Source organism: Rhinatrema bivittatum, chromosome 4 (genome assembly GCF_901001135.1).
Source record: "Rhinatrema bivittatum chromosome 4, aRhiBiv1.1, whole genome shotgun sequence".
NCBI classification, from domain to species: domain Eukaryota; kingdom Metazoa; phylum Chordata; class Amphibia; order Gymnophiona; family Rhinatrematidae; genus Rhinatrema; species Rhinatrema bivittatum.
Genome location: NC_042618.1, coordinates 193,328,517 through 193,356,028, shown reverse-complemented (window position 1 = coordinate 193,356,028; position 27,512 = coordinate 193,328,517). Strand labels below are relative to the sequence as shown.

At 43.2% G+C, this 27,512-nt stretch overlaps 1 protein-coding gene across 1 annotated transcript in view; it reads left to right on the top strand.

Annotated features, from left to right (window-relative positions):
• Positions 1–4,201: 4,201 nt before the first annotated feature.
• DUSP7 (dual specificity phosphatase 7) overlaps positions 4,202–27,512 on the top strand; it is a 32,042-nt gene continuing 8,731 nt past the window's right edge. The window contains exons 1-2 of the mRNA XM_029599468.1: positions 4,202–5,199; positions 8,215–8,643. Coding sequence (XP_029455328.1) covers positions 4,791–5,199; positions 8,215–8,643 — 838 coding nt within the window. The 5' untranslated portion in view covers positions 4,202–4,790. The remainder of the gene's footprint in view (positions 5,200–8,214; positions 8,644–27,512) is intronic.

The window sequence follows — 27,512 nt, the reverse complement described above, 5'->3', positions numbered from 1 at the left end:
TCCAGTAAACCACCTTGAATACTATGAGAAAGGATGTTTATTAAGTCTATTAAACTATTATTATTGAAAGTGTGTGTTTTTTGCATTGTATGCCAATATAATATATATGTTGTTGTGATATTTTTACTTTAGAAGATTGTACTTTGAATGCATATTTTCCATATGCAATCTGCCTTTTTAGGTTCCATTTTAAAATGGAAAAGAATGCATAAGTTTTAATTATGTGGGGAGGGAAGGGGGGAATGAAAGGCTGTAAGGTTTGTCTAGGGCATCTAATAGCTTTGTATCAGCCCTAAGAGAGAGTGTGTCTCACACACACAGACTCCCACCATTCACCAACCTCTCACACCCCCAGGGGCAGATCCTGGAGAAGGGTGGGAGGCAGGCAATAGGGAATGGAGGAGTCCTATTTCTACACCCAGGAGGTGGGGGAGGCCAAAGCCTCCCTGCCCCATTAAACGTATCTCCGGCGCCCCCTAGTGCGGATGCCAAAGACTGAGAGCAAGAAAATAACAGGCCCAAAAACTCAGTGGTTAGAGCAGTGGGCTGCAAACAAGGGAAGCCAGGGTTCAAATCCTATTGCCATTCCTCGTGACCTTGGGCAAGTCACTTCACCCTCCATTGCCTTCCCCCTGCCCTGGCCCTTGGGTGATTTCACCTGCTCCGGGCCATGGTGGTGGTGGTGGGGGGGGGGGGGGGGGGGGGGTCGCCATTTCATCCTTCGCCTCAGGCAGCAGATTGCCTTGAGTCGCCCCTGGGTGGAAGGTGGTGGCAGAAGAAAAGCCTGGGGGCAAGAAGCTACAGAAGAAGGAGGAGGAGGAGGATAGGAGCTTAGCAGGCGTAGTCTTCTCCAAACTGTAACGGAGAGGCAGCCTCTGCAGGAGCCAGCAGCTGAAAGGGTTAACGAGTAGACAGGACTCACCTCAGGAGCCAATGAGGACTAAGAAATCACCCAGGAAGGGCCGGGGAAGCTGCTGACCAGCCAGAAGGCAGACAGGAGGAGAAAGATGGACTTGTGGCTATCAGTTTACCTGGGGTTTGGTGATGCATTATCAATGTTGCCATATTGGACTATTTTCTTTCCTGTTGGGATAGAAAATATTGTGTGAGCAAGTTGGGCTACTTTTGGGCTACGCAACTCATAACACGCGCCAGCGTTCCTCTTCCCCTGCTACTGGTGTCTTTTCTCGTGAATTCTGGGCTTGCCCCACAACAGCCTGCAGTGAGCAGCCAATCAGTAGTATCAGGGCAGGCACACGTTCTGCAGGACCACAGGAAGCACATAGAGGAGGGGTTTGTTTCATTGCCTCCACCTCCACTTGCATTAGAGCTACAGTTGATTTGCTCCATCCTGGGAATCCTGAAAAGTGGAACATAAATCAAATAATAATAATAATTATTATTATTATTATTCTTGCCACTGCTGCTAAACTTCCCTGTTCTCTCAACTTGTAAACCTGCTGTAGCTCCCTAACCCACAATTCACACCGGAGAGGGAGAGTCAGCGACAGCTGCAAATAGAGGGACTAAGGAAGGATTTTTTTTTTTTTCTCAGCTGGTTAGGCCTGAGGTTTAGCTGGCTGGGAGAAGGGGGAAGAAAGACAGAGCAGTACCGTGGGAAAGGAGGAGGGAAGAGAGAGGGGATAGGGGACAAGGAGGGAAAAGACAAAGGGTATTGGATGGTGGCTGGTGGAGAGGGGATGGTTGGGGAACTGGAGGGTTGGATGAAGGGGTGTGAGACAGAGAGAGGAGTGTGGGGTAAAGAGCAGACAGGATTATAAACGGGGGAATAGTGGATGAAGGTGGCATTGTCTGTACTACAGCACCTACTTAAACAAGCCTTGCCCTTAAGCAGTCAGTTTAGGGCTGCGCAGGGGAAGAGTTTTGAAAATGTCTCACCCTTTATGTGCAAAGAGGAGTTCTTGTGGGTGGGATTGGGTGGGATCAGCACTCATGCTTATACTTTTGCATTTTTCAAAGCATGTGTGTAATTTTTTTCCCCAAAAAACTATCCATACTTGATACTGTCTTAAAATCACCTCCTATGGGGTAATTTTCAAACAGCCCATAGAGGACTGAATATAAGTACAAAGTACCCACAGACTTTAGCCCAATTTTTCAAAGGGGACTTTTGAACATAAATCCACTTTAAAAATTTGCAGGTTATCCCAGTATGCAAAGACATGGGGAGTTACCCAGAGGTAACTTTCTGCAAGTGCATCTACAGTATGTGCATCCATTTCAAAATCACAAGTAAGTATGTGAATGCTTTCCCTGCTCCGACTTCACCACCCCAAGAACACCTCTTGCTAGTGTGGCTGAAATGGGGTTGTATACTTTTATACAGGGTTTTATGAGCACACATTGCTTTGAAAATCAAGCCCTAAATGTACAGATGTATCTAAAAGCTTTGGAGGTAAGATTACAACTGCATGCATAAACTGAATCAATTTCTTGTAGACTTGATACTTTTACACAATTACACACCTGCTAATGTCCCCAACTCCATCCCTGCACATACAGGCGCTATGTATGTATTTTTACTCACATATTGTAAGGCAATTTTGCAAAATCCCATTTCTACAATTAAAGCACTGTTTTACCCACAGAAATGGATTGAAAGCTACCCTTACTATAAATTGTTATATTACAAAATTCAATTTAATTTGTGCTAGATGCACTGTTTATTTGGATGTTGCACTGCAAGTTTGTATGGATTAATACACCATCAAAAATAAAATAATTATTGAAACCATACCATTAATATTAGCAATTTTTGGTCTTTTGGATTACTTTTGGGCTGAGGACCCCTGTTTCCCAGGTTACTTGGACTACTTTTGGGCTACAGTTTATCTTAGTTTGGGCTAATAACATTTTAAAATCTGGCAACACTGTTTGATAGAGAATAAGAGAACTGTGAGAGGCAGTTCTTTGCAGTTTCCAGGGATCCGGAGACAAGAGACTGAGTGGCCTGAAGCTGCAGCAGCTGGAGAGGATTGCTGAGTTCTGATATCTGCCAGCACTGGAATCGAGATAAGTACACCAAGACTTCCTAAAGGTGGGCTGGGAGAAGGGAAAATTTGCTTATGATTTTTTTCCCCATGCCTACTGGGGTAGAGGTCTCCCCATAGGGAAAAACAACACTCTTTGGTTTACAGCAGCCTGCCTGCCCTGCTGACTGTCTTGCATTTTCAGAGGGAGGTCTATTGAGTTGTAAGGACTCTAAGCTTGAGCAAAAGGAGCCTCAAGTGTTCAGTGCAGTGCCTCAGCTTGTTGTGTGTTGCCTGCATATAACACAGCATGGGCCCCAGTGGGTAGTTTTGCTTGTTTTTTCCTGCACATTCAGTGGCTTCAGTCTGAATTCTGAAAACCCAGTATTTGATATATACGGGGTTACTGTTAAAAGTACTACTATTACTTAACATTTCTATAGCGCTATTTGAAGTATGCAGTGCTGTGTTGAAATATTTGCTCAGCTTAATTTTGCTCAGCTTAATTTCCAAATGTTGTTAAGGTTTTTGTGCAGGAAAATTATTTGAATATTGTGATTCAGTATGGTCTAACCTATGCCAAAGTGTTTGATCTCCCTTTCTTCCCTTTTCTTACTTACTAGCTGCATTTTATCAATATTGACCAGTTCAAATTCTAAATTGTTGTTCTGGGTGATCATCTTGATTTGGTTGTTGATGAGGAAGAGGGGTACACTGCTGACCAGAAACCCTGGAGTAGGGGTCCAGGATATGGAATTGGGGGAATGCTGTATTAACCCCTGCCACCCCCCCCCCCCCCCCCCCCAAAGTCTGCGAACCCATAAATGTAACAAAACTATTTTTCTTCTACAGTGACTTCCCCTCCCTTGGCACATGGTAAAATACAATACCTCGGGGGTGTGGGGGTGTCACAGTTAATAAATTGAATGAGTTAAATCCCACACCATAAGTTAAGAAATTAATACAAATGATGTGAAGCTAGCAGTGTACTATTATAACAACCCATTTATTTTAAGCATACGGTTCTCCTTTCCTTCACAGTTTTAAACCAAGGGATAGCAAGGCCTGACCTGTGGAAGTATATGCGAGTCCCAGAGGAGGAACAATGAACTCCGAAGGAGGTGGGACCTACATGTGCTTTCTCAATGGATAGACCGAGAACCGTGGCCGCTTGAAGCTCCGCCTCTTCACTTCCCCCGCCTCCTGGAAGACGACAGGATGGCAAAAGAACATTAATTGAAGCAGCTAGAAAACAGCATCGGCAGCGAAGAATTAAGTGAGCGGGAGAGGAAGGCACATACAGGAAGGCACTGCTGGAGTGCTGCTTACCCTGCAGCAACAGCCGCCGCCTGACGCTGTCATCGACGCCTCCGGGAGCTGCTCCAGTCTGCACTGGGGGCCGGTAGTTCCTGCAGCGTCTCCCCCCTCCCGCCCTCGGGATCCTCCGAAGCAAGAATCCAGATGCTGCTCCCGCTTCTTCCTAACAGGGATTACCGTGTTCGGGGAGCGCAGGCTGAGCTGGGGTTTCGTTCCTTCCCGTCAGATTCTTGCCGCTTTTCGTGGTGCTAACAAATCCTAAACATTTTTTTTGGTCTGCAGAGGACGGGGGGAGGGGGATATTTTTGGACTTCTTTTATTCTTGTTGGTGTATGTTTTGCTTTGGGGGAGAATTTTTTTTTTTCTGGAGGCGGAGAGGGGTCATCACCATCCAGCTGTTGATATTTTTGCCCCCTCCCCCCACCTCTTTACCCCCTTTAACATTTTCCTCCACCCCCCTTTTCCTTCCGCCCTCCGATCCTCATGAAAAATAACATCTGGGGCTGCTCCCCGGCCATGGCTGTTGCGATGCCGAGTAAAAGCGTGGAGTGGCTGCAGGAGGAGCTGGAGTCGGGCAGCGGCTCGCCGCTGCTGCTGCTCCTGGACTGCCGCCCGCATGAGCTCTTCGAGTCCTCGCATATCGAGACGGCCATCAACCTGGCCATCCCCAGCCTCATGCTGCGGCGGCTCAAGAAGGGCAACCTGCCCATCCGCTCTATCATCCCCAACAACGAGGACAAGGAGCGCTTCGTCAAGCGCTGCAAGACCGACACGGTGCTGCTCTACGACGAGGCCACGGCCGAGTGGCAGGAGAGCGGCGCCGCCAGCTCCGTGCTCGGGCTGCTGCTGCAGAAGCTCCGGGACGATGGCTGCAAAGCCTATTACCTGAAAGGTGAATGGGCTGGTGGGGGGAAACAGGACGTGCAAGGTTCTATGATTACTCTATTCCCCCCCCCCCCGTTGCGATTATTTATTTGGTTTATAGACCTCCGCTTTGGGAGAGAAAACGAGAGCCTGAACTTTTTCTTTTCGTTTGACGCTGTCACTATCCCACTGAGGGACAACTTCCAGAGGCTGCCGTGAGGGCCGTTTAGGGACAAGTCCAGTGTGTGAAGATATCTTAATACTTCATTGAAATACATGGGATTTGATGCGAAGTGGTTATACAAATTGTTATATAGTTCTTTCTCCATTGTACACTCAAATAAGAGTTTATTTTAAAAATCACGAAAATTCCTAATCCCTAAATAGACTTAACCGTTTGAAAGCCTTAATGAGTCTTTTTTTTTTTTTTTAACGCGGAGCGAAGGGTTATGCCCCCTTTTTTTTTTTTCTAACATGTATCGTAGTTTCTTTGCTCGGAATAGATGATAAAATACCCTTTTTCTTTTTTTTAAATTGGCCCCACTTCCCCCAAGACAGCTTTATTTGGAAGCTGGTCGGGAGCCACCCACCGCAACCAGCAGCTCCAGCTGGTTTTGGAGAAGCCCGGGCTGCACGTTACATTGGCAGTGTTTTCATGGCAGAGAGGAGCCACTGCACGCTTCCTCCGAGCAGTGGGAGAGAGACAGACAGGATTTGGCTGGTTAATCGCTGCCTCCTCAGGGGAGCCTTGGGCTTCACGACTTGTGTGGGAGGCAAACTTTTTTTTTTTTCTTTCCGAGGCAGAAAGCTGCGCTCCCTACCAGCCAGTGGGAGGAGCTGACAGGAAAATACTTAGGCAGAAGTATTTTAACAACTGCTTTCCTCAACTTGTCAAGTCCTGTCTGTTTGGAGGGAAGAGTGTTTTAAAACTTAAGATGAGAAAAAAAAAACATTGTTTGTTTGGTTTCCTGGGGTTTTTTTTCCGGCTTGAAAGAAATTTGAGCACTCAGGAACATACCTAGGAAATATGTAGGAAACGTTTTGTCTTTTTGTCCTACTAAACCAGGAACACATTCTTGATATAGTTGCAGTTTGAATTCACTAGCATCGCACTCCATATATTTTTTATTTATTTAGAAGGTGTGTTTCTATGAACAACTGTTAACCCTTAAGCGGGGATATATTAAAGTATAAAATCCTTCTCGTTGTAGAAAGCTGTTCTTTGTACCAGTGGAAGGTAGAGGATGATCCCAGGCGCACTCGGCAGCCTTTGCATCCGCGATAGAAAGTTCTCAGAAATGTCGGAAAGCCTGGCACGCATTAGAGGGATGCTTAACTCGTCGGGCTTTACTTCTGTTGCTTTTTTGAAAGCTGAATAGTTGAGCACGCTCTGGAAACCCTCTCTCTTGCAAGGGTTCTGTTTGCTCTGGAAGCTTTCGGGAGGGGGGGGGGGGCAACAAAACCAAAACAAAGCAATGGGAGAAAACCCGAGGGGTAGAGGCGAGCAGTTCAGTCAGAAAATGTATCTCACTGGCCTTGTTTATTTTATAACCTTTGTTCCCAGTTGCACTTCCTCTTACATTTCTTCTCGAAAGATGGGCGAGCAGTTCAGTGCGGAAGCCCGGCGTGGCCGGGGATTCCGTGTCTGCAGCGGAAGGCAGACGCCACTCAGCCGAGCCCCCAGACAGAAACCAAATTGTCACTTTCCGCAAATGAAACGCTACAGATAAACTGCAGCGCTGGCCGCCTCTCCGATGTTCTGCGAGCTGAGGAAGCGCAGCACGGGCCCCGAGCTTAGGAAGTGCATTTGTAAAATAAAAGGATAGAATCCAGAAGTCTCAGCTTTTCTGCTTTATAAATCAAATCGTTTTAACTTTTTTTTGCCCTTTTTGTTAAAAAAAAAAAAAATGCTAAAATCCCAATATTATGAACACACGTGTCTCAATATTTGACTAGCTTTTTTTTTTCTTTTTAAATTCCATATTTCGAAACCTGTAGGTTAGTGATGACATCACTTTCCTTTTATTCATAGTCGAAAAAGTTAAATCTTCAGTTGTCCTTTTTTTTTTTTTTTGTTTTGGCTCTATTTTCGAGGGATATACACACTGTAGGCTTATTTTATTTTCTAAGCCAGAAGTGGAGGGAAGTTATGAGCAACGACCAGAAAATGTTTCCAATTAAAATTCCAAAATGGCTGCGGTGTGTTGTCTTTGAGGGGAAAAAAAAAAAAAAGAGGCCTGTTTTTCATGAATGGATGGAAGGCGCAGCTTGTGCCTCTCTGCCTGCGCTGCTAATCACAACGGCACAACCCCCCCCCCTCCGGAATTTCTTTTCTTAAAAACTGATTATTTTTAGAGGGGTTTTTATTTTTATTTCACTCCTCAAACCGTCCGTGCAGAGACAGAAAAAAGGGTGAAGAATACACAGGAGGAATTGTGTGTTCCACCAGACCCATCCGTAAATGCATGCATTTGTAAAGTGCTTTTATTTGTTTTGTTTTATGTGCAAACATGCTGGTCATTTTTATTTGGAGGCTGTTAGAGCATGAATGGCTTTGTTAGATGTTCTTTCCATTCCACCACCACCTCCTCCTCCTCCTCCTTTTTATTCATTGGTGCTGTGTAGCGTGCCATCAGTGCAGGATTCCCAGAGGCAAACCCACTGCAATACATTTTTCTGTGTATAAATGGCCTTTTTTTTTTTTCTATAAGCTTGAGAGGGGGAGGGTGAAACCTTACTGAACAGTGCCATGCATTTTTACTTAAGCATTCTGAATGTAATATGTCAGGGGGCGATAATTTGCAGTGCTTTTGTTATGCCTGCACTTGTGGATTCAGAAACTTGAATTTTCGGTTTGACTTTGCACAGGGTTTGAACATGTTTGCTTTATCAGCAGACCCTGCTGATGTATACATTGGAAAACAAAACACAGTCACCTGAGTAAAGCATTAACTTGTAAACAGCCTTTTAAATATCTTGGCAATTTTTTACTGTAAAATAACAGTATGTAAGTTTGATTTTGTATGTTTGTTCATTTTTGTAGGTGGTTTTAACAAGTTTCAGACCGAATATCCTGAACATTGCGAGACCAACCTTGATTGCTCGTGTCCCAGCAACTCCCCTCCAGCCTCTGTTCTTGGGCTTGGAGGGCTCAGGATAAGCTCGGATTGTTCTGATGGGGAGTCTGACAGGGAACCAAGCAGTGCCACAGAGTCAGAAGGGAGCCCAATTCCCAACAACCAGCCTGCCTTCCCTGTCCAGATCCTACCCTACTTGTATCTGGGCTGTGCCAAAGATTCAACCAATTTGGATGTGCTGGGCAAGTATGGTATCAAATACATCCTGAACGTGACTCCCAACCTGCCAAACATGTTTGAGCATGATGGAGAATTCAAATACAAGCAGATCCCCATTTCTGATCACTGGAGTCAAAATCTTTCCCAGTTCTTTCCGGAGGCCATTACTTTCATTGGTAGGTACTGGGCATAGAGCATTTCTTTCTTCTGTTGGTTGTTTCAGATTTGTAATAAATTGTTTATCCTATACAATTTGTTACTGTACTTTAGCAAATTTGAGGGAATTACTGCTTTCAATTGAACAAAGCTATTTAAAAGTCTACCTCAGCATATTTGCTGCTTGGAGACTTTTTATTGGCTGAGAAGCTGTGTGCTAAACTGGAAGATTCTCCTAATAGTGCATGCTTTTCTTGGTCTTGGCCATAGATGATAATAGACCTAAAATGGCATGAACAACAAATTGTTTTCCATTACATTTTTTTTTGTACTGATTATTTCAATAACATAACAGCTTGTTAAAACCAGGACTCATAGAAACATAGCTCATGACAGCAGATAGACCATATGGCCCATCCAATCTGTCTATCCACACCTCCCACTTAGCTTTACAATCACTTCCTCTCTTGGAGATCCTCTGTGCTTGTCCTATGCTTTCTTGAACTCAGACACTATTAGTCCCTGTCTCCAGTATCTCACCAGGAGGGTGTTCCCTTTATCTACCACCTTCACAAAAAAAAACACCTTCCTTTAAATGTCTCTCTCATATCTTCTTCTTCTCATCATCTTTCCTTCATGTATACATGTTTAGAAATTTGTCTGTTCCCATGTGCTTTATCATGAAGAGCATTCTAGTAGCTGCTGTCTGGTCTGTTTCCATCCAGTTTATATCCTTTTGAAGATGCAGTTTCTGAAGTGTACACACTACTCCAAATTAGATTTCACCGAAGACTTACATAGCGGTAGTATCTTCTCCTTTTTTTCCTGCTGGCTGTTCTCCTTATTTGCTCCATCATCTACCTGTTTGGCCACCTTTAAGATCAGATGTGGTCATCCCCCAAATCTTGCTCTTGTGCACACAAGTGAATTTCACCCCCATATTTTATTGCTCTCTTGGGGCTTTTACAACCCAAATGCATGACTGCATTTTTAGCATTAAATTGTAGCTGCCAAACTCTAGACCATTCTTCAAGGTTAATTAGATCTCGCCTCATGTTTTCTACAGCTTCCAGGGTGTATGCTGTGGTACGTTGTGATATAATCTGCAAAAAAGGCAAACCTTTTCTGATAGCTGTTCCACAACACCCTCAAGAAAATGTTGAACAAGAGCAAGCCAGTAGGGTGGTTGTTCTTTTATATTTATGAAAAGTAGCTCTTTATAAAGATCGAAATCTCACATGGATGCAACAGTCTTCACATCAGTGTCATGTAGCTGGCTTAAATTTTTTAAAAACAAATTTAGGTTAAAGCTGTGAAACTAACAAAGTTGTTGGTTGGGTTTGCTTTTTGTTTTAGGTTATGCAGGTGGCAGGTAAAGTCAATAGATTCAACCATTAAGGTCTCTATTCATGAGGGTGCAATAATGCACCAAAATGTGCTATTTGTGAATAGGCTCCATTGAAAATAATGGGACCTGCGGTAAATAACATGCATTTTAGTGTTAATGCTCAATGCAACCTAGTGCTTAGGGGCCTTTTTTCTCATCTTTTTTTTTTTGTATTTTTTAAAATTTGATCCCAGAGGACATGTAAGTATTTGTGTGAAAGCTGCTTCTGCCTGGCCATGACCATTATATGCCTAGATGTAATTGAGAGGCTGCTGTGCTGAACATTATCTGGACCCAGAAACCATGCATAACAACTGAAGAATGGACTTGGGAAAAGAAACACTTTAAATGGGTGGGGAAAAGTGCCTTTGGAAAAGGCGGCATATCAGTTTCAAGACTGAATACCTAAATACCATATTTTTACTCCCCCCCAAAAAGATATGAAATATCTAACAGGACCCTTGACTGAGCTCTGATCTGTGCATGGAAGGTTCTTTATAAATCTGTACAGGTAGGGATACGCTGGTTAACTAATCTCACCTACAGTAGCGCCTGTGATCATGAATGTGACATCCTGTAAGGACAAAAAAGCCTTAGGATTAAGTGGTGCAAGGAAGGCAGGTGATAAGACTCTGGCTAGTACTGCTGCTTTTAGCACATATTCCCATTTTGGTTATCTGAAGACGAGCGGTACAGTGAACATAGACTCTCGTTGCTTTATAACAGAGTCTTGGTTGTAAATGGAGCTGGGCAGATATTAATAACGAGGTGAAACCTGCTTATATTCCTCATAAGAAGTGCTTGTGCTTGATTAGCCGGCTTAGGCTGTCCTATATGTTCTGCCCTCTTTTTGGGACCTGGCAGATTCCTATGGCTTCATTAGCAATTACGTGGGGATGCTTTTCCCCTATTTTGTATCTTCCCCCTCCCAGCTTACCTAGCCTAGTCATTGCAGTGATAGCCCTGGGCCCTAAATCTGACCACTAGGTGCCACTGTTGCATGATGATGTAGGACTTCTACATTACCAGGGATTGAGAGTGCTGCCTCTGCAGCATCCCCTGCCCACATCTGCCTGGGGAGTGGAAGGCCTGGCCTGGGAATTAAACTCTGATCCTTGCATGGCCACTGAGCTGCTAGGCTGGCCCCATTTTGCTCTCTTAATTTGGCTGTTTTCTCCTTTTCTAGTGTACCCTTTCTCTTTTTTTCCTCTCCTGCAATTTGGTTGGATCCTGTCAACTTGCAAAGCTTGAAAAAACAAAATATGCCTGTGTCAGTGTACATAGGCCCACACGAGGTGTTCTGCAGCAAAAGTGTTAATACTCCATTGAAACAGAATAGCATTATTATTAAAACCTATTACCTGCTAGCTACAACGTTTGCAGCAGGTTACACCAGAAGTACCAATACTTAATCAATCTATACTGATCAAAGCACAAAAATAAAACGTGACACAGAATTGGTGCAAGCACTGTCGCATCTGATCTAAACAAGGCACTAGAGAAGGCTGGTCAGCTCTTTTGCAAGTTCAGCACAAATGTATCCTTCAGAGGCAACCTCTTACTAGCACCTTAGTATTTGGTATGTTTGAATACCGCGTGCTAGCTCTCCTTTGGAAACTCCATGTACATGTAACATTTCTCTAGTATCATCAATGCGCACAAGTCACATGGCTGTTGTGGCTCTTCCCTAAAGAGCTTATATTTGTATTGTTGCAGAGCAGTGGCATCTTGTGAACATTTTTTTTTTTTTCTAGTCCGTTGAATGTGCAGAATTAAGCTCTTGCATACTGTCATGATATCATTTTGTGAGTCATTTATTTAATTTTCTCTAATCACTAGCAGATATGGAGGTGGCTCTGGGCTCTAGAGAAACAAATTGAGGCTAATTAGCTTCTCTGCCGTGATGCAGCATGAGAACATCACACTGATTTAGCAGCTATTCAGTGCTGGAAACTGAATACCATGAGCAGTTCATGTTTTGTCCACATAGGTAGGACCTCAATTTGGAATCTCGGTTACGTTTAAAAAAAAAAATAATAATAATATTCATTCCTTCCTCACGCCTTTGCTCCACCAGTTCTACAATAATGGATGGCGTGAGGAAGCAGTAACTGATTTTCAAATATTTGTCTTTAAAACCATTGGGCTGGTTTAGTTGTTCAGTAGCTTTGCTGTGTGCTGCCGTGCAGGCGTTCTCTAGTTTGATTCTTGGATCAGATTTTCTGCACCCCAGGTTGGTTGGGAGATGCCTCAAGGAGCAGGGGAGGGGAAGAGCCATGGACCTCAACAAGGCTTGACATATGGTGGCGAGATTTAGAGCCTGGAAGGATTCCTGATGCATGGCTACTGACCTTAAGGCCACTGCTGTAATGATCAGACTGGGAACAGTGAGAGGGAGGACCTATTGAAATAGGGGAAAAATCCCCAGGTACTTGTGCATGAAGGCCTATGGTGCCAGGATCCCAGGACTGGTGCCAACGAAGTGAGGGTACAAAGAAGAAAGGAGGAACTGCGTCCAAAAAGGCCCCTAAAGCAGTTATATATAATCATTTCAGTGCATAGTTGTTGTCAATAGTCTGAGACTTATTCCAACCTATAGAAATGGCTACCTCCCTTCGTCAGTTCGTGTCACTGATCTCTCCAGATTCTTGGGAAGTTTGCCTCTTGGGTTGGGTGTCCTGATGGCACATGTGGGGTTACTGCTTCCATTTTGGGGGGGGGGGGGGGGGGGGGGGAGGAGTCCTAGGCTCTTCAGTTCCCCACCATTCTTCCCATCTGCAAACGTGCTGTCACAGATTTCTCCCTTCTGCAGGACATGTACAGTTGATGGTACTGAGATTTCAGTAAAATGGATATAGCCCTGGATATTGTCAATGATCATTAGGTCAGGTCTCTCTCTCTATACCTGTTGTTTAGATCTCCAGGAGAAGCAGCTTGGTTTCAGTGCCTGGCATATTTTGACTTCAGCTGCTGCCTTCCCGATAAGCGGAATACCCGTGTGTTTCAAGTAGCAACAAAAAAGGGGCCAGTGAACATGGGGTGCACAGGAGTGCAAAGTACTCTTGCAAGTGGGGGGTTAACAAGTTTCTGCTTCATGTTCTTTAGTTCTTCAGGTTTCCTGCCTTCTGTTTTTAAGGCACTCGCTCATAACTACTTGTGGTGTGTGCACTCTGGTTTGGTCACTTTAATGACAGGAAACGAAGGATTACTTTGCCCACTTACCACGAGAAACTGACTTTTTAGAATGTGGCTAGGTCAGACAAAAGTCTGAGCAGCATCTGTCGGCAGCTTAGGGAAGGGGAGGGATAAATTACTTTTTTTTTTTTTTTTTTTCAAAAGGATAAAAATCCCTTTTCATAAAGCGAGGAGGACTTAGGAAACAGCACAATGGTTTCCATTTTTTATTCCACTAAAGCTCACAGAAGAGCTCTCTCAGGCCAAATGGAGCTGAGTGAAGGAATGTGGTTAGGCTGCAGGCTTCCTTTCCTGTGGGGCCTGAACAGTGGGAGGATAAAGTGTCCCTGGCATAGGCCCATGATGGTTTCAGGTAACCAGAAGCATTTTCAGAATTGCTTCTGGGCAGGATTGCACGGGGCTCAGTCAGCAGTACGTTTAAGTGCTGTTCTTCCACACTCCACAGAGCTGTTAATTGGAGCCTTTTGGATCACAGTTGCAGTGACAGCAGAGGACGTAAGAGAAACAGTCCCACCTAGGTAGGATTCTGGCACCAGTACTCACAATATTTCTCTCTTCGTGTTCTACCTCCTTCTTTTTTTTTTTTTTAAATAGCCTAGAGATTTGAATAGCCCTTCACAGGGGATCATAGGCTGTGCCTCCGTGATTTTGGAACCCAGTATACGCGTGGCTTGAATCCCACACACACCGGGTATCTTTGTACAATAGTTTGGGTGCTGCAATCAAGTTGTGAGCAATGACCCTGTGCACAAGAAAAGGAAAACAGAATGGTGTCTCAAAAACACTGCACAAAAATCTGTACACTACATTTGTGCATGAGATGTTTTTGCACACAGCCTGCAAAAAATTAGAACATTGGGTGAGTACTGCCTCCAAAACATCCCCAGGCCCTGCTAGCCACATGAGCAAAGCCTGGATCCAGGAATTCAACCTGAGTAGTACCCTTGCTAGGCCGTTGGGCAGTCGGACGAATTAATGTTTTAGAGTCGTGCTTTTGACTATGTAATCTGTAGAAAAAATAAGTTTGATTACATTAGGGATTCAAGCTAAATATGCGGGCTGAGAAGGTTTGTTTTTTTTCCAAGTTGTAGCTGAACGTTTTGTCGTGAATTATGGGAGATAAGTTTTTATTCTCTAGACATCAAAGATGAGAGAGATCCAGCTTTTTGCAGATTCACTGGAGGGATGCAGAGAAAGCAGCCTGGTAGCCCCAGACATCAGCAAGACTGAAGAGGAAAAGAAGAAACATTACAACATTAAATATGGTGGGAGTAGAAAAAAAAAAAGGTTTGTGGGAGGAGAGAGATAGAGATTCTATTTTTTTTCTCTATTTTTTTTTTTTTATCTCTCTGCTAGCGGCAACACTAACTTTGAATCTTTTCTGGTCAGAGTTTGGTAAATGTTACTCTTATCAGCATAATGGGGGCTCCCAGTTTTCCATTTTGAACAGGTGGAATTGATTTCACTTTCATCTGTATTTAATTTTTTCTAGGGGGAAAAATGAATACGCATGATTTGAGCTGAAAAGTGCTTGAGGGAACCCAGTGTACAATTTATGAACAGGAAACAAAACAGGATACGAGTTAAGAAAACTAAATGTAGAGTCAGAGAGAAATATTCTTATTTTAGGTAGGGAAGCATATTAGTGTGTGGAGGAGTGACCTGGTGGTTAAAGCAGCGGACTTTAAAACAGGGAGACTAGGGTTTCAAAGCCCACTGCTGCTCCTTGGTCACGTCACATTGCCTTAGGTGCAAGCTTAGATTGTAAGCCCTCTAGGGACAGAAAAATAGCTATGGTACCTGAATGTAATATGCTTTGAAGTACCAAAAAAAGAATATAAAAATCAGATAAAATATATATACTAGTTTCCCCACTCCTAAAACACAACATGAATGTAAAATTTAAGTAAAAAGGAAAGATAAGAGACTGAAAGCATAAAAAATAAATACTATGTAATTGGAAACCTTGAACACAGTTTTTTGACACAAACTGCTGCTTCTCAAAACCAAGTCTGTTAGTGATGTATTATATTTTTCAGGGGCACTGAAAAGTGGTGTAACTCTTTCTGATTCTTGTTGAAGGAGGAAACATTTATGCTGCTGCTGGTACATAAACTGGGCCCAACGTAGCAACTTTGATAAGGTCTTGGCCTTAGGCACAAAACAGCAGGGAAACTTGAAGAGTGAGGCTCCTGGCAGACAAGGGAGTCGTTGAGTCCTGTGTTTTGACAGCCTTTGGGCAATTCAGACAGGATGTTTTTAAACCAAGAACACACCTTTATTAGATGTCCAGTAGGGCCCTCCTCTTCGGGGTGTGTTCAGTCATTCTGGTAGATAATCTTTCACACAAGTGATGTGGCAGTTTGTTTGGGTTCCCAGAGGCTTTTTTTCAGGCAACTTAGACCAAAAATGATGAAGTTAGCTAAAATGTTCAGTTTCATTACAAGTACTTTGGAACTGAAGGTATTGATTATCCAGAAAGGCCCCATGTCATTGACGCCAGCATTTATATGTTGGTATCTCTCGCTTTTTGGGTTTTTTTTTTACTTTTTTTTTTTTTTAAGATTGGGGGTTATGGAGAAGGGAGGAGGCATTGGAGGGAAATTGCATTTACAAAAGTGTGAACTACAGACTCAAGTATATATTTGTAGATATATATTGAGTGAGGTCGGTTATAGGCTGAAGGAGTAGGGTGACAGGTTCATATTATATTTACATTTGTTTTTAGAATTTGTAAATTGATATATTTTTTTTAAATGCTGTTTCTATCTGCTGTAATTTGCCATGGGCTTGATGGTCGTAGTTTTTGAGAAATGTTTAAATATTTATGTAAACAAACCCAATCAGAGGAGTTGAATAGTCAGACATCCATACAATTGTAATGAAAGAGGTGTTGCTTGGTGGGAGATTTTTAATCTGCCAGATGTTGGTAGGGACATTCCTGCTGCAGTCATAGAAGTGGGGAGGACTTTAAGAGGAGATGCTCCTCGGGTGACTGGTAACCAATCCCACAGCGCAGGAGGCACTTGCAAATGGAGGACGTGTTTCTGATGTCACAGTAGTTCTAGCGATTGCCAAACACAGTGGCTTAAAATGCAAGTAAAGGCAGAGATGGGCCACAGACAAGGCAGGATCATAGACTTCAAATATAACAGTAGACTAATCTTAAAGGAGCTACTGTAAGGGAAACAAATGTTGATTTCCTCCTCATCCAGTCAGACCTGTCCAGCCGAGTGGGTTATGTGCACCAAGCAGCAGATGGAGACGGAGCTCAACAGGTTTGCCGATGTCGTGCTTTGTAAACATCCATGATAACCTCCAGCCTGCCAACATTCTCTGGCTCCTGCAGATGGTACAGTGTGCATCCCCTGCTGTAGTCCATCATTTAAAAGGTGACACCTGGTGGTCAGATGTAGAGCTTATGATAAAGATTCTGGAAGGAGGCCTGGTGCATGGCTCCTGGCCTCAGGACTAACCCTGCAATGATCAGACTAGGATCAGTGGGAGGGTGGGCCTATTAAAATAGGGTAAAAATCCCCTGGTAGTTGCGAGTGAAGGATCATGGTGTCAGAACCCCAGCATTGGTCTAGCTTGAGCTGGAAGAGAGGAAAAGCTAAAAAAAAAATAAAAAATTCAAAAATCAGCAGAGAGGGTAGTGGAAAATGAAGTTCACCCCAAAGAAAAAAGTTTTTTATAAGAGTGCCTTAATGCTGTGCAGCTGTATCCTGTTCTCCAATATTTTCATTGATGACTGTGATGGGGTCTGTATTAAAGCATCAGAAAGAAAATGGGGAGAAAATTCAAGTAGAGAATAGCCCCGGGATGTAGGTGAAACAAAGTTGGGCCAAAAAAAAAAGAGTGCTCCTGGGGAGAATCCCAGAAGGGCACAAATAAATTAAGCTGGAGCATTGCCATGGATACAAAAATAAGGCTGATGTTGGGAGAAGGTGCTGCTAGGCCTTTAAGCTCCTGCAAATGGACTTGGTGAGGCAAGTAAGCAAGCAGCAGCCTTGCTTACTTGCCTCTTTTTGGCTTGAGTTTAAAGTCCCCTTTTTTGCTTGAGGTTAAAGGTTTATTGTCTGGACCAAAGAGAGCCTAGTTGGAGGGCCAGTGGCTAGAAGTGGGAGAAAGATGGCTGTATAACACATAGAGGAAGACTAGAGCCAGCAGGGACTCTATGACATTGTGTAGGAGTTAGTAGGAAATACTTTTTGTCTTTTTGCAGATGATTCTCCAGAGGGAGTATAAAAAAATAAGTGAGCTAAGAAAGCTTGAAGAGTAGCCAAGAGTTTGGCAACTTTAGATGTAATGCAAAAAAGTGCAGTTATGCTTTTTTGGTGTGTAGAGATGTAAGAAACCAGTACATAAGAAATGCCATGCTGGGTCTGACCCAGGTCAGTTGAGCCCAGCATTCTGTCTCTGACAAGGGATCAGTCTGAGTCAAAAATAGCTGGCAGGTCCCATAAAAGTACCGTATATCTATTTCTTGTTACTCACTCTCGGGGATAGCAACAGCTTTCTTTAGTCTACCTGCTTATCATCTTTTCTGGATTCTTTTAGGAACTCATCCAAACATCTTTCAAACTCCATCATGCAAGTCTCCTTGACCATGTCCTCTGGCAACAGATTTCACAGCTTAATTATCCGCTGAGTGAAAAAGTGTGTTCTACGGTTTATTTTAAATCTGCTGGCTGCTAAGAGTGTCCCCTTGTTTTTGTATTATTTGAAAGGGTAAATAACCATCTCCTGTGTTCCCATTCCACCCAACTCATGATTTTATAAACCTCTTCCATATCTCCTCTCTCATTTTTTGCCTCTTTTCCAGGCTGAAGGTCCCTAATCTGTGTAACCTTCAATTACAGTGGAGCTGTTCCATTCCCTTTATCATTTGTGTTGCCCTCCTTTCCTAGTTCAACGTGTGTATGTATCGTTACCAGAGCCGCACACAATACATAGGTAGTATGATGTTTACAGTTTATTCTCCATTCCTGTTCAGATCATTTCTAACATCCTAGAAAGGAAGGGATCAGGGGGAGGAGAACGGTACTGATGTGTACCAGTCAAAAGGAAAGATCTTGGTATGATCATGTCTGACTCAAGGTTGCAAAACCTTGCAACAAGACGAGAATAAGAGCAGGAGGAATGTTGTTGTGCATAAGAACATAAGATGAGCCTTGCTGGGTCAAAGCAAAAGTCCATCGAGCCCAGCATTCAGTATCCAAATAGTGGCCGATCTGGGTCTGTTACCCGGTAGATCCCAAAGAGTAGATCAGTTCTTTGCTGCTCACTCCCAGGGTCAAGTGGTGCCTTTCCCAAGTCTACCCGGCTGCTAATTGATTATGGACTTTTTCTCCAAGAACTTGTCCAAGCCCCATAGCTTAATAGTACATTGTGCTAAATACTTTCTCTAGTTTGTTTTTAAATCTGCTACTTGCTAATTTTTATGGAGTCTCCCTAATCCTAGTACTATTTGAAAGGGTAAATAACTGTTCCCTATTTACCTGTTCCTCCCTACTCTTGATTTTATAAACCTTTATCATATCCCTCTTGGTCATCCTTTCTTTGTGCATTTTCTAGTTCCACTATATCTGCACCATAGATCAATACAGGCTTTATTAATTTCTTTCCAAATTCCTAACATTCTGGTTTGTTTATTTGTTTTTTGGGTTTGTTTTTTTTTTTTTACCTGCCACAGCTCACTGAGCCTGAGGATTTTAATGTATATTGTCCAGAATGATTCCAAGATTCTTTTCCTGGTTGGTTACTGCTAATATGGAACCCAGTATTGGGTACCTATAGACTATATTCTTTGCACTTACCCATGTTAAATTTAATTTACCCTTTAGATACCTGGTTTCCCTGTCTTGCAAGAGTCCTGCAGTTCCTCAGTCAGCTTGTGGTTTAACTGCTTTGAAAATTTGTGTTAGCTGCAAACTTGATCCTATCTCTTGTTCTTCCTTTTTCAGATTGTTAATGAATAAGTTAAACTGGTCCCAGTTCATACCCCGGGGCACGCCACTATTTACTTTTCTCCATTAGGGAAAGCTGACCATTTAGTCCTGCTGTTTCCTATCTTTTAACCACTTACCAATCCACGGTAAGACAGCCTCCTAACCCATGACCATTTTTTTTAGTTTTCTGACTGTGTCTCCTAAGGAATTTTATCAAACACTATGTGAAAATCCATATACACTATATCAGTTGGTTCATCTTTATCTACGTTTGTTCACACCTTCAAAGAATTCTGATAGGTTAGCAAGGCATGACCTCCCTTTGTTAAATCTGTGCTGGCTCTTCCCCGTTAAGCCATGTTTAGACATATGAGTGGTCATTTTAGTTCTTAACAATAGCTTCTACCATTTTACCTGGCACAGGTCTTGAGTTCTTTTTGAAAATTGGCATTTACATTACTGCCATCCAGTCCTCTGGTATAAAGGCAGATTTTAATGATAGGTTACAGATTAGCAGTAGTAGGTCTGAAATTTCATATCTTTCCTTTAAAATACTGGGGGTGAATACCAGAAGGACCCAGTGATTTAGGTACTGTTTAGTTGATCAGATTGCTCTAGCATCACTTCCAGATTGACACTAAGCGAAAATTAATTTCCTCTGAGACATCAGGTGTGAAGCAAATAATTGAATTTCATTTTTTCTGGAATGGCTTTATCCTTCCCAAGCACGCCTTTTACCTCCTTCCCCTCACCACCTGTGGTCATCTCCTGCCCCAAATGATTCTCTTGCAAGTTTCTTTTGTCTGTTTGGCAGTCGCTCCTCATTCTTTCTTGACCTGCTTAGAGAGAACAGTTACCAGTAGAGAGAACATGTGGAGAATTGTCCTCTTCTCCACATGGATAGAGGCAGGCGAAGGGCTACCAAACTAATGCAGAATCTGTACCATAAACCCTCTGAAATCAGCTTTAATGACTGTAAAAAATGTATGTCCTAGGTGAGAGAGGGGAGAATATGATAGAGATTAGTCATAATCTCAACAGTATAAATAATGTAGAGGCAAGCATCTTTTATTGGAAAGGAAGTCCTAGAACAGGAGTTCTTCATGAAAGCTGCAAACTGGACTGGTTTTCAGGATGTTCAACAATGAAAATTTAGCAGATGTTGTTTGCCTTCACATATTCGAAGATATGGGGCTCAAAAGTGATAGTCTGAGGACTAGCATGAAGGTGAGCAGTGGACTGGTGCCTCGGGCAGTGCAGGGCGTGACGTTCTGTACACCGCAGGTCAGGGGCCTCCCTTGCTTGGGGACGAGGCAGGGGGCCTGGGTTTGATGCTGCCTTGCTTGGTGGCCACAGCGGCCAGCTGAGGTGGTGGCGTAGCCTGGTCTTTGAAATATTTCTTCACTAAATGGCTCGTGGGTGCATAGAGTGGCCAAAGAATGATCTTCTAGTTTTGATGGAGGCAAAAGCAGTAACTGAATTTAAGAAACTGTAGGATTTGTGTGGATTGTGTTTTGTTTTGTTTTGTTCCTCCCAAGGGTGCAAAGGTAAAGCCTTAGAACAAGTAGAATATGCAATATGGCAACAAGAATGGAAAATTGAACAGAGTACATTAGCATTGTGATTTTGTTTTTCTCCTGTCAAATTCTTTGTTTATTTATTAATTGTGGAAAATCTCTCATTCATATCTTATTAATTGATCCTTCTGCATGGGGCATATACTGGTGCTCAGGCCTTCAATTCCCCATACTTGGCAAGCATAAACTGTATCATTGTAAGTGACCCCCTCCACCCCACCCCCAAAAATATACAGCAGTGACATAGGTCAATTTATAAGGCTAACAAGTCATTCATCAAATTGCGTTAGGGCCTTATCGCGGGCGTTAGGGCCCTAACACTGGCGATAACGCCATAAAGCGTTCAATAACGCATCATGAGATGTGTATGCAAATTCTAAAAAATTTAGTCAAAAGGGAGGAGTTCGTGCGGCGTTTCTGAAAATGAGGGGTGTTTAAAAGGACTTTGTAGCAAAATGTATAATAAAACGGCCATTTTATCAGTATCTGTTTTCTTTTCTCTTTTGTTTTTAACTATGTATGTTTGATGTAATCCGCCACAGTCTATTATGGATATGTGCAGACAAAAAATTGTTATAAATACATTTTTAGTCCAATATACCTCCAGTGAAAGATCCCAGGCTGCTTGACCATTTCAAAAGGAGTTTTTCAGAGCTGCATGCTAACTGCATGGATCTCTGCTCAGCAGTGTTACATGGTGCAGTACCTACACAACTGCATACAAAAGCTAAAACCTTTCCTTCAAGGGCAAGAGGGGTGACCTGGGGAGCTTCAGACGGGCCCAGAGGGAGGATGAGTCTTTTAAGTGGGCCTGGGAGTATATGCAAAGGGTGAATGGAAAGCCAGTCCCTAGGTCACAGCTTGAAGAGCCTATTCCTCCTTATTTCGGAATAAAAGGGGACTTACTTTACCATGTTACAAAGGGAAGTGTGGAGAGGGAATGGAAAGAAAAAGTCCTGGTTCCCAACCATATCACCAGAAGGTTATGCAAATAGCTCACAGCCACCTTTAAGGGGGTTACCTAAGGGAGGAAAAGACCTGAGAGAACATATTGGCACAGTTCTATTGGCCAGGCTTACATAAATAGGTTCAGTTGTATTGCCGGTCCTGCTCTACCTGCCAACTCACAAAGCCTGCCGGTGTACAGGCAACGCCTCTCATACCAATGCCCATAATCGAGATCCCTTTAGAAAGGGTGGGCATGAACCTTGTGGGGCCACTAGAGAGAGATACTCAAGGAAATAAGTACATCCTCATTCTTGACTATGCCATAAGATATCCAGAGGCAGTACTGCTACTGAACATGAAGACCCTAATGGTGGTGACCACCCTAAAGGAAGTTTTTTCACAACTTGGGCTGCCCATGGCAATCCTGATGGATCAGGGGACCCCTTTCGTGTCCAAGGTAATGAAACAACTCTGCACTTTGCTTAAAGTAAAGACTCTGTGCAGCTCTGTATATCACCCACAGATTGATGGCATCAACCCAAACGCTCAAGCAAATGCTGAGGAAATCTGTGGATAAAGATGGCAAGAACTGGGACTCCTTGCTGCCCTATATGCTATTTGCAATCTTCAAAGTGTCCCAGAGCTTGATGGGGTTTTCCCTTTTGAACTATTGTATGGGAAGAGGCAGAGAGGAATTTGGACATAACTCAGAAAACATGAACACGAAGAAAACCCTGAGCAGAACCTCAAGGACTACGTTCACCAAGTGCAGGATCGCCTACAAAAAGCTGGAGAGGTGGCCCACCTATGCCTAGAGAAGGCTCAGGCTACCCGAGCCCAAGCTTATATTTGCCCCATGGTCCAAAGAGTATTCCAGCCAGGGGACCGCGTCCTTTTCCTCCTCTGTGGAAAGCAAGCACCCTATGATATTTTGGAAAAAATAGGGCCCATGGATTACAAAATAGCCCAGCCTGATAAACGAAAGAAAACTCAGATCTACGACTTAAACCTTCTGAAGTGGGTTCTACAGGTGTGTGGAGTGTTACAAGGAGAAGAATTTGGTCTAGAGTTTGGACTTGAAGTGGACCAAACCCAGACTTATTTTGGAGAGCAGCTGTCCACTGCAGACAGCTGCCTTAAAGCTGCTGATGAAGCAAAACAAGGAGATCTTCTCAAACCTACCAGGTCATATACACCTGGTGCAGCATGACATTGCCACAAAATTCCAGGAGCCGTAACGACCCTATCAGATTCCCGAGGCCAGATACCATGTCTTTGACACTGAAGTGAAAGAGATGTTCCGACTCGGTGTTATAGAAGAGTCTAACGGTGAATGGTCCTCAATCATAGTGTTGGTGCCAAAGCCAGATGGCAGCATAATGATCTGCATTGACTTTAAAAAGTTCAACAAGGTCTCAAAACTTGGTGCATACTCAGTGCCTCGAGTGGATTAGCCGATTGAGTGCCTGGGATCAACCCAGTTCATTTCTACCCTGGACCTTTAGAAAAGCATATTGGCAGGTGCGCCTCATGCCAGCGGTGAAGAAGACTGCGTTTTCGACACTGGAGAAACTTTTCCAGTTCACCATCTTCTTTTGGACTCCATGGCACCCCCACAACGTTGTAGCAGTTAGTCGACCACCTGCTTTGCCCACATCAAGGGTACGCAGCTGCCTATTTGGATGACATTGTGGTGTGTAGCCCAGATTGGAAGGCACACCTAAGCCAACTCCAGGCTGTACTAACCAGTTCAAGGAAAGCAGAAGTCTGATATCTTGGCTGTAGCCTTGGGGAAGGGTAAAGTTCATCCGCAGACCTGGAAGATCGAGGCAATAACCCAGGTACCAGTCCCTCAACAAAAGCAAAAGAGTTCCTAGGCATCATGGATTACTATAGAAGATTTATTCCAAATTATTCAGAGAAGGTGGAGACTCTCATAAGGCTATTGCTGACGAAAGCACCAGAAAAGATCCAGTGGTCAGCTGAAGCAGAGAAGACCTTCCAGGCTCTGAAAGAGGTGGTATGCTCTGATGAGTCCAGACTTCACCAAACTCTTCAAATGCAGACCAATGCCTCAGAAGTAGGCTTGTGAAACCCCCGGGTTAAACAAAAAAATTAATACAGGAAGGGGGGGGGGGGGTACAAAATTAATATATATTTTTAAAATAAAGCCTACCTGTTCCCCGAAGTTTGTAGAAAGGCTACTGCTTAAGGGCTGTTATAGCTTATGAGCCCAGTGTGGTGAGAGCTGAGGGAGATTCTGCAGAGAACTGCTGTCAATGCTCAGAACTTGTTTATCAAGTAAAGCTGAGCTAAAACAAGCCCTTGGGATATGTTGGAGGGGACCTCATCTGGCAGCCAAAGGTGGTTTAGGCTCTCAAAATGTGCCAAAAATATCCTGTTTTAAACAAGTGCTGAGACCTATTGGAAGTGCCTATAATGAACCTGATTAGCCATAGTGGCCAGGTCTGAGAAGCCCAATTACCCTCCTCCTGGTTTCTGAAAAGGTTGGGGTTTCAGGGGCTTTGTTCTGGAGAGGAGCAGAAATGGGGAATGGGGACCCAAAACTGTATAAAAGGGTAGAAAATCTGAGATTAAAATACTAGCAAACCCTAAGGAAGAACTTGTAGGATCCTCTACATATTTTATTTTAATGGAAATCTGAATGGGAAACTTTAAGTAGGTTATATGTAAAAACTATTTCATATGACACTATATATGTACCCACCCTTCTCCTTCCCCCCCCCCCCACTACCCAAGTTCTACAACTTCCTCAAGCCACTCCTTTCAATTGCCCAACGTAATTCAAATGAAGTTCCAATTTAATTAAGTTACTGTTTCAATGTATATCAAACTGTTATATATATATATATAATTTTTTTTTTTATATACCGACATTCGATTATGGCAGATCACATTGGTTTACAGATTAACTCATGGAATAATATGACAACGGTGTCTTATTATCATTACATAGTAACAGAGAACCTTAATTAACAATTTGGAACTTCATTTGAATTACATTGGGCGATTGAAAGGAGTGGCTTGAGGAAGTTATAGAACTTGGGTAGTGGGGGGGGGGGGTGAGGAGAAGGATGGGTACATATATAGTGTCATATGAAATAGTTTGTACAGTATAAAATCTGAAACACTGGAAAATTGCTTTGGATTACTTTAGCACCCTCACAAAATAATTTGGAAAAGAAAATTTGGGTTTAAAAGCTAAGGTTTTCAGAAAAAGCAGAAATTGTCTCCTCCTAGCCGGGATATCAGGGAAAATAGATCTCTTTTGTCCACAAAACTGAAAAGTTTTGCAGGAAATATTGAACATTTTATCTTTTTCCAAGCCAAAAGAAACTAACAAAGTGGCTCTAACTGTGATATCTACTGAAGCTTCCAATAATGTTGAGATACTAAATTCACTAACGGTCAACTAATCAAGAGCCCCTCAAACTTATTAACATTAATAACATTAGGTATATAAAATATATTACAAATCAGGGGTAATTTATCTTCTGTATAACCTAAACCCTCACACAAATAGGCCAATGCAATAGTGTGTTTTGGATGCGCGTCCATAATCCCTGATGCAATAAGGGGATCAGTGCGACCAGACCAGGGCATAGTTAATAGCGCTCTCATCACATGTAAATGATGAGACTATTAGCTATTACCCTATGATGTAAAAATAACCGTGCGCTGAACACATACATTTTAACCCTCAAAAATTAACACCAGCCCCAGAGTTGGCATTAAGTTTTGAGGAACCCCAAAAGTTGAAGTGAAAAGCAGAAAATACTGCTTTTCTGTAGCTCTTCCGACTTAATATCGTGGCGATATTAAGTCTGAGGAACCACAAAAAGCAGCAATGTGGAAAAAAAGTGTCATGATGGTCAGTTTAGGAAAATGGACGCTCCTAAATGGAGCACCCAAGAGAAGTGGCTGTGCGTGGGTTAGGAAAACAGACACTCTTAAAATTGAGGTGATAGGGATGCACAATTTCCCCAGCGGCTCTTTGCCTACTGCATTGCACGCTTGGGAGAGGTGGGTGGACGCTAAATCATGAGTGCCTGTCTTCCCCCCCCCCCCCCCCCCTCCCCGTGAATATTGCATCGACCTGAAGTACTTTAAGAACTCAGTTGGTGGTTAGAAGCGAGTAACTTCAAAATTTAAAAACCTGAGATTTTTCCTACAATACAAATTCAGTCTTTTCTAAGCAATTCATAATAGTCAGATTATTTATATCAAGATTTGGCCTCCTATCTTGATCAGCGATAATAGACTATTTTAACTTCGAAAGGTTCTTTCTCCACTTCTCCGATCCTTGTCTCATAATCTTGATATTTTGAATGGAAATCCTCAGACAGCCTTCCCACGCGTTCATTTAGCTGAAATAATGATCTTTCAGCTCTAGAAACAACCTTCCAAATGTCTAGTAAAGAAATATTCTCAGGATCCAAGCAACTAGCAGATATAAACGCCTCTGGTGTCACCCCCCTTTTTCACCTCGCTATCTGATACCAGTGGTAGGTTGACATCAGCATGTGGAGTTGAGATTAAGCTTCTGGTATCCTCCAAAGAGAGCTCAGTAGATACCTTCAGATGTTGGGTGGGGGAGAGGAGGATCTCTCTTGCCAGCTCCACTCCTCGATGGACTCCCTCTCTTCCTCCGTGGCGTCCCCAAGACTCATCTTTCTTATCGAGAAATAATAGTTGGTGGGGTTTGTTTTTTTTTGTTGCCGTTTCAGGGGGAAATATAAGAGGATATTAGAAAATAATAATATTTATCGGATTGTTCATATACCAGTTGAGAGAACCGGTTCTCTTTTAGGGTAATTGTTAGCTGTGAACTAAAAGAAAAAGAATTGTTAAGGGTGAAGAAAAAAATTTCACAGTGCATTTATATAGTTTTCACTGCTTGCTTTTCACTATTTAAACTTGTTTTAATAAACCTGAGATTTAGTTCAGAATTTATACAGATTTCATCTCTTGCCCTTTGAAGTTTGTTTTATTTGGGTTCTGCCTTTCCTCACTTCCCTTGGGAGCCTTGCTAGGTGGGTTTCAGAACCCTGTTCCTGTTCTGGGGAGACCCAATAGAAAGGAGAATTCCTTTTCTATCCTCCCCCCTCTTGGTGATTCCTCTGAAACACCTTAGTTATACAACAGTACTCGGCCACTACAGCAGGAGGGTCACTACAATTACCCTAGAGGGGTGGGAGGAGTCTTAGTACAAGAGTAGGATGGCCAAGAACATCCTGTGGCATACATTAGCCCGAAGCTGATGCCTTGGGCAAGGCATTATTCAGCAGTCGAGAAGGAGGCCTTAGCAGTCAAGTGAGCCTTAGAAGCCTTCTGCTACTACCTGCTGGGATGGCAGTTCACACTCATAATGAACCACCAACCACTCCTTTGCATAAACAGAAATAAGAAGTCGAATGTGAGGGTGATGAGTTGGCTCCTGGCCCTACAGCCCTTCAACTGCAAAATACAACATAGGGCAGGAAAGGAATATGCCAATGCCCTTCAGAGGTGTCCCTGGGAGAGGCACATGCTCTCTCAAATAGGGGTGAGCTGAGGGGGAGGGAATGTGAGGGAGTCTATAGGAAACGCCCTCAGACCACCTTAAGGGACCAGGCACAGCTGTCTCGCGTGGTCTTCCTTGAGATCCAGAAGGAGTCCTGAGCGAAGGGAGGAGCCCCTCACCAGAGTACAAGAATTCAGGGCCTAGAAGGGTTAAACAGACCCTGGGGAACAAGCAGGGAGCTAGTCTACACTAAAACCTGCTATGTTTGATGTGTTTCCTACCTGAACTTAAGGTGAGCTGCATCATT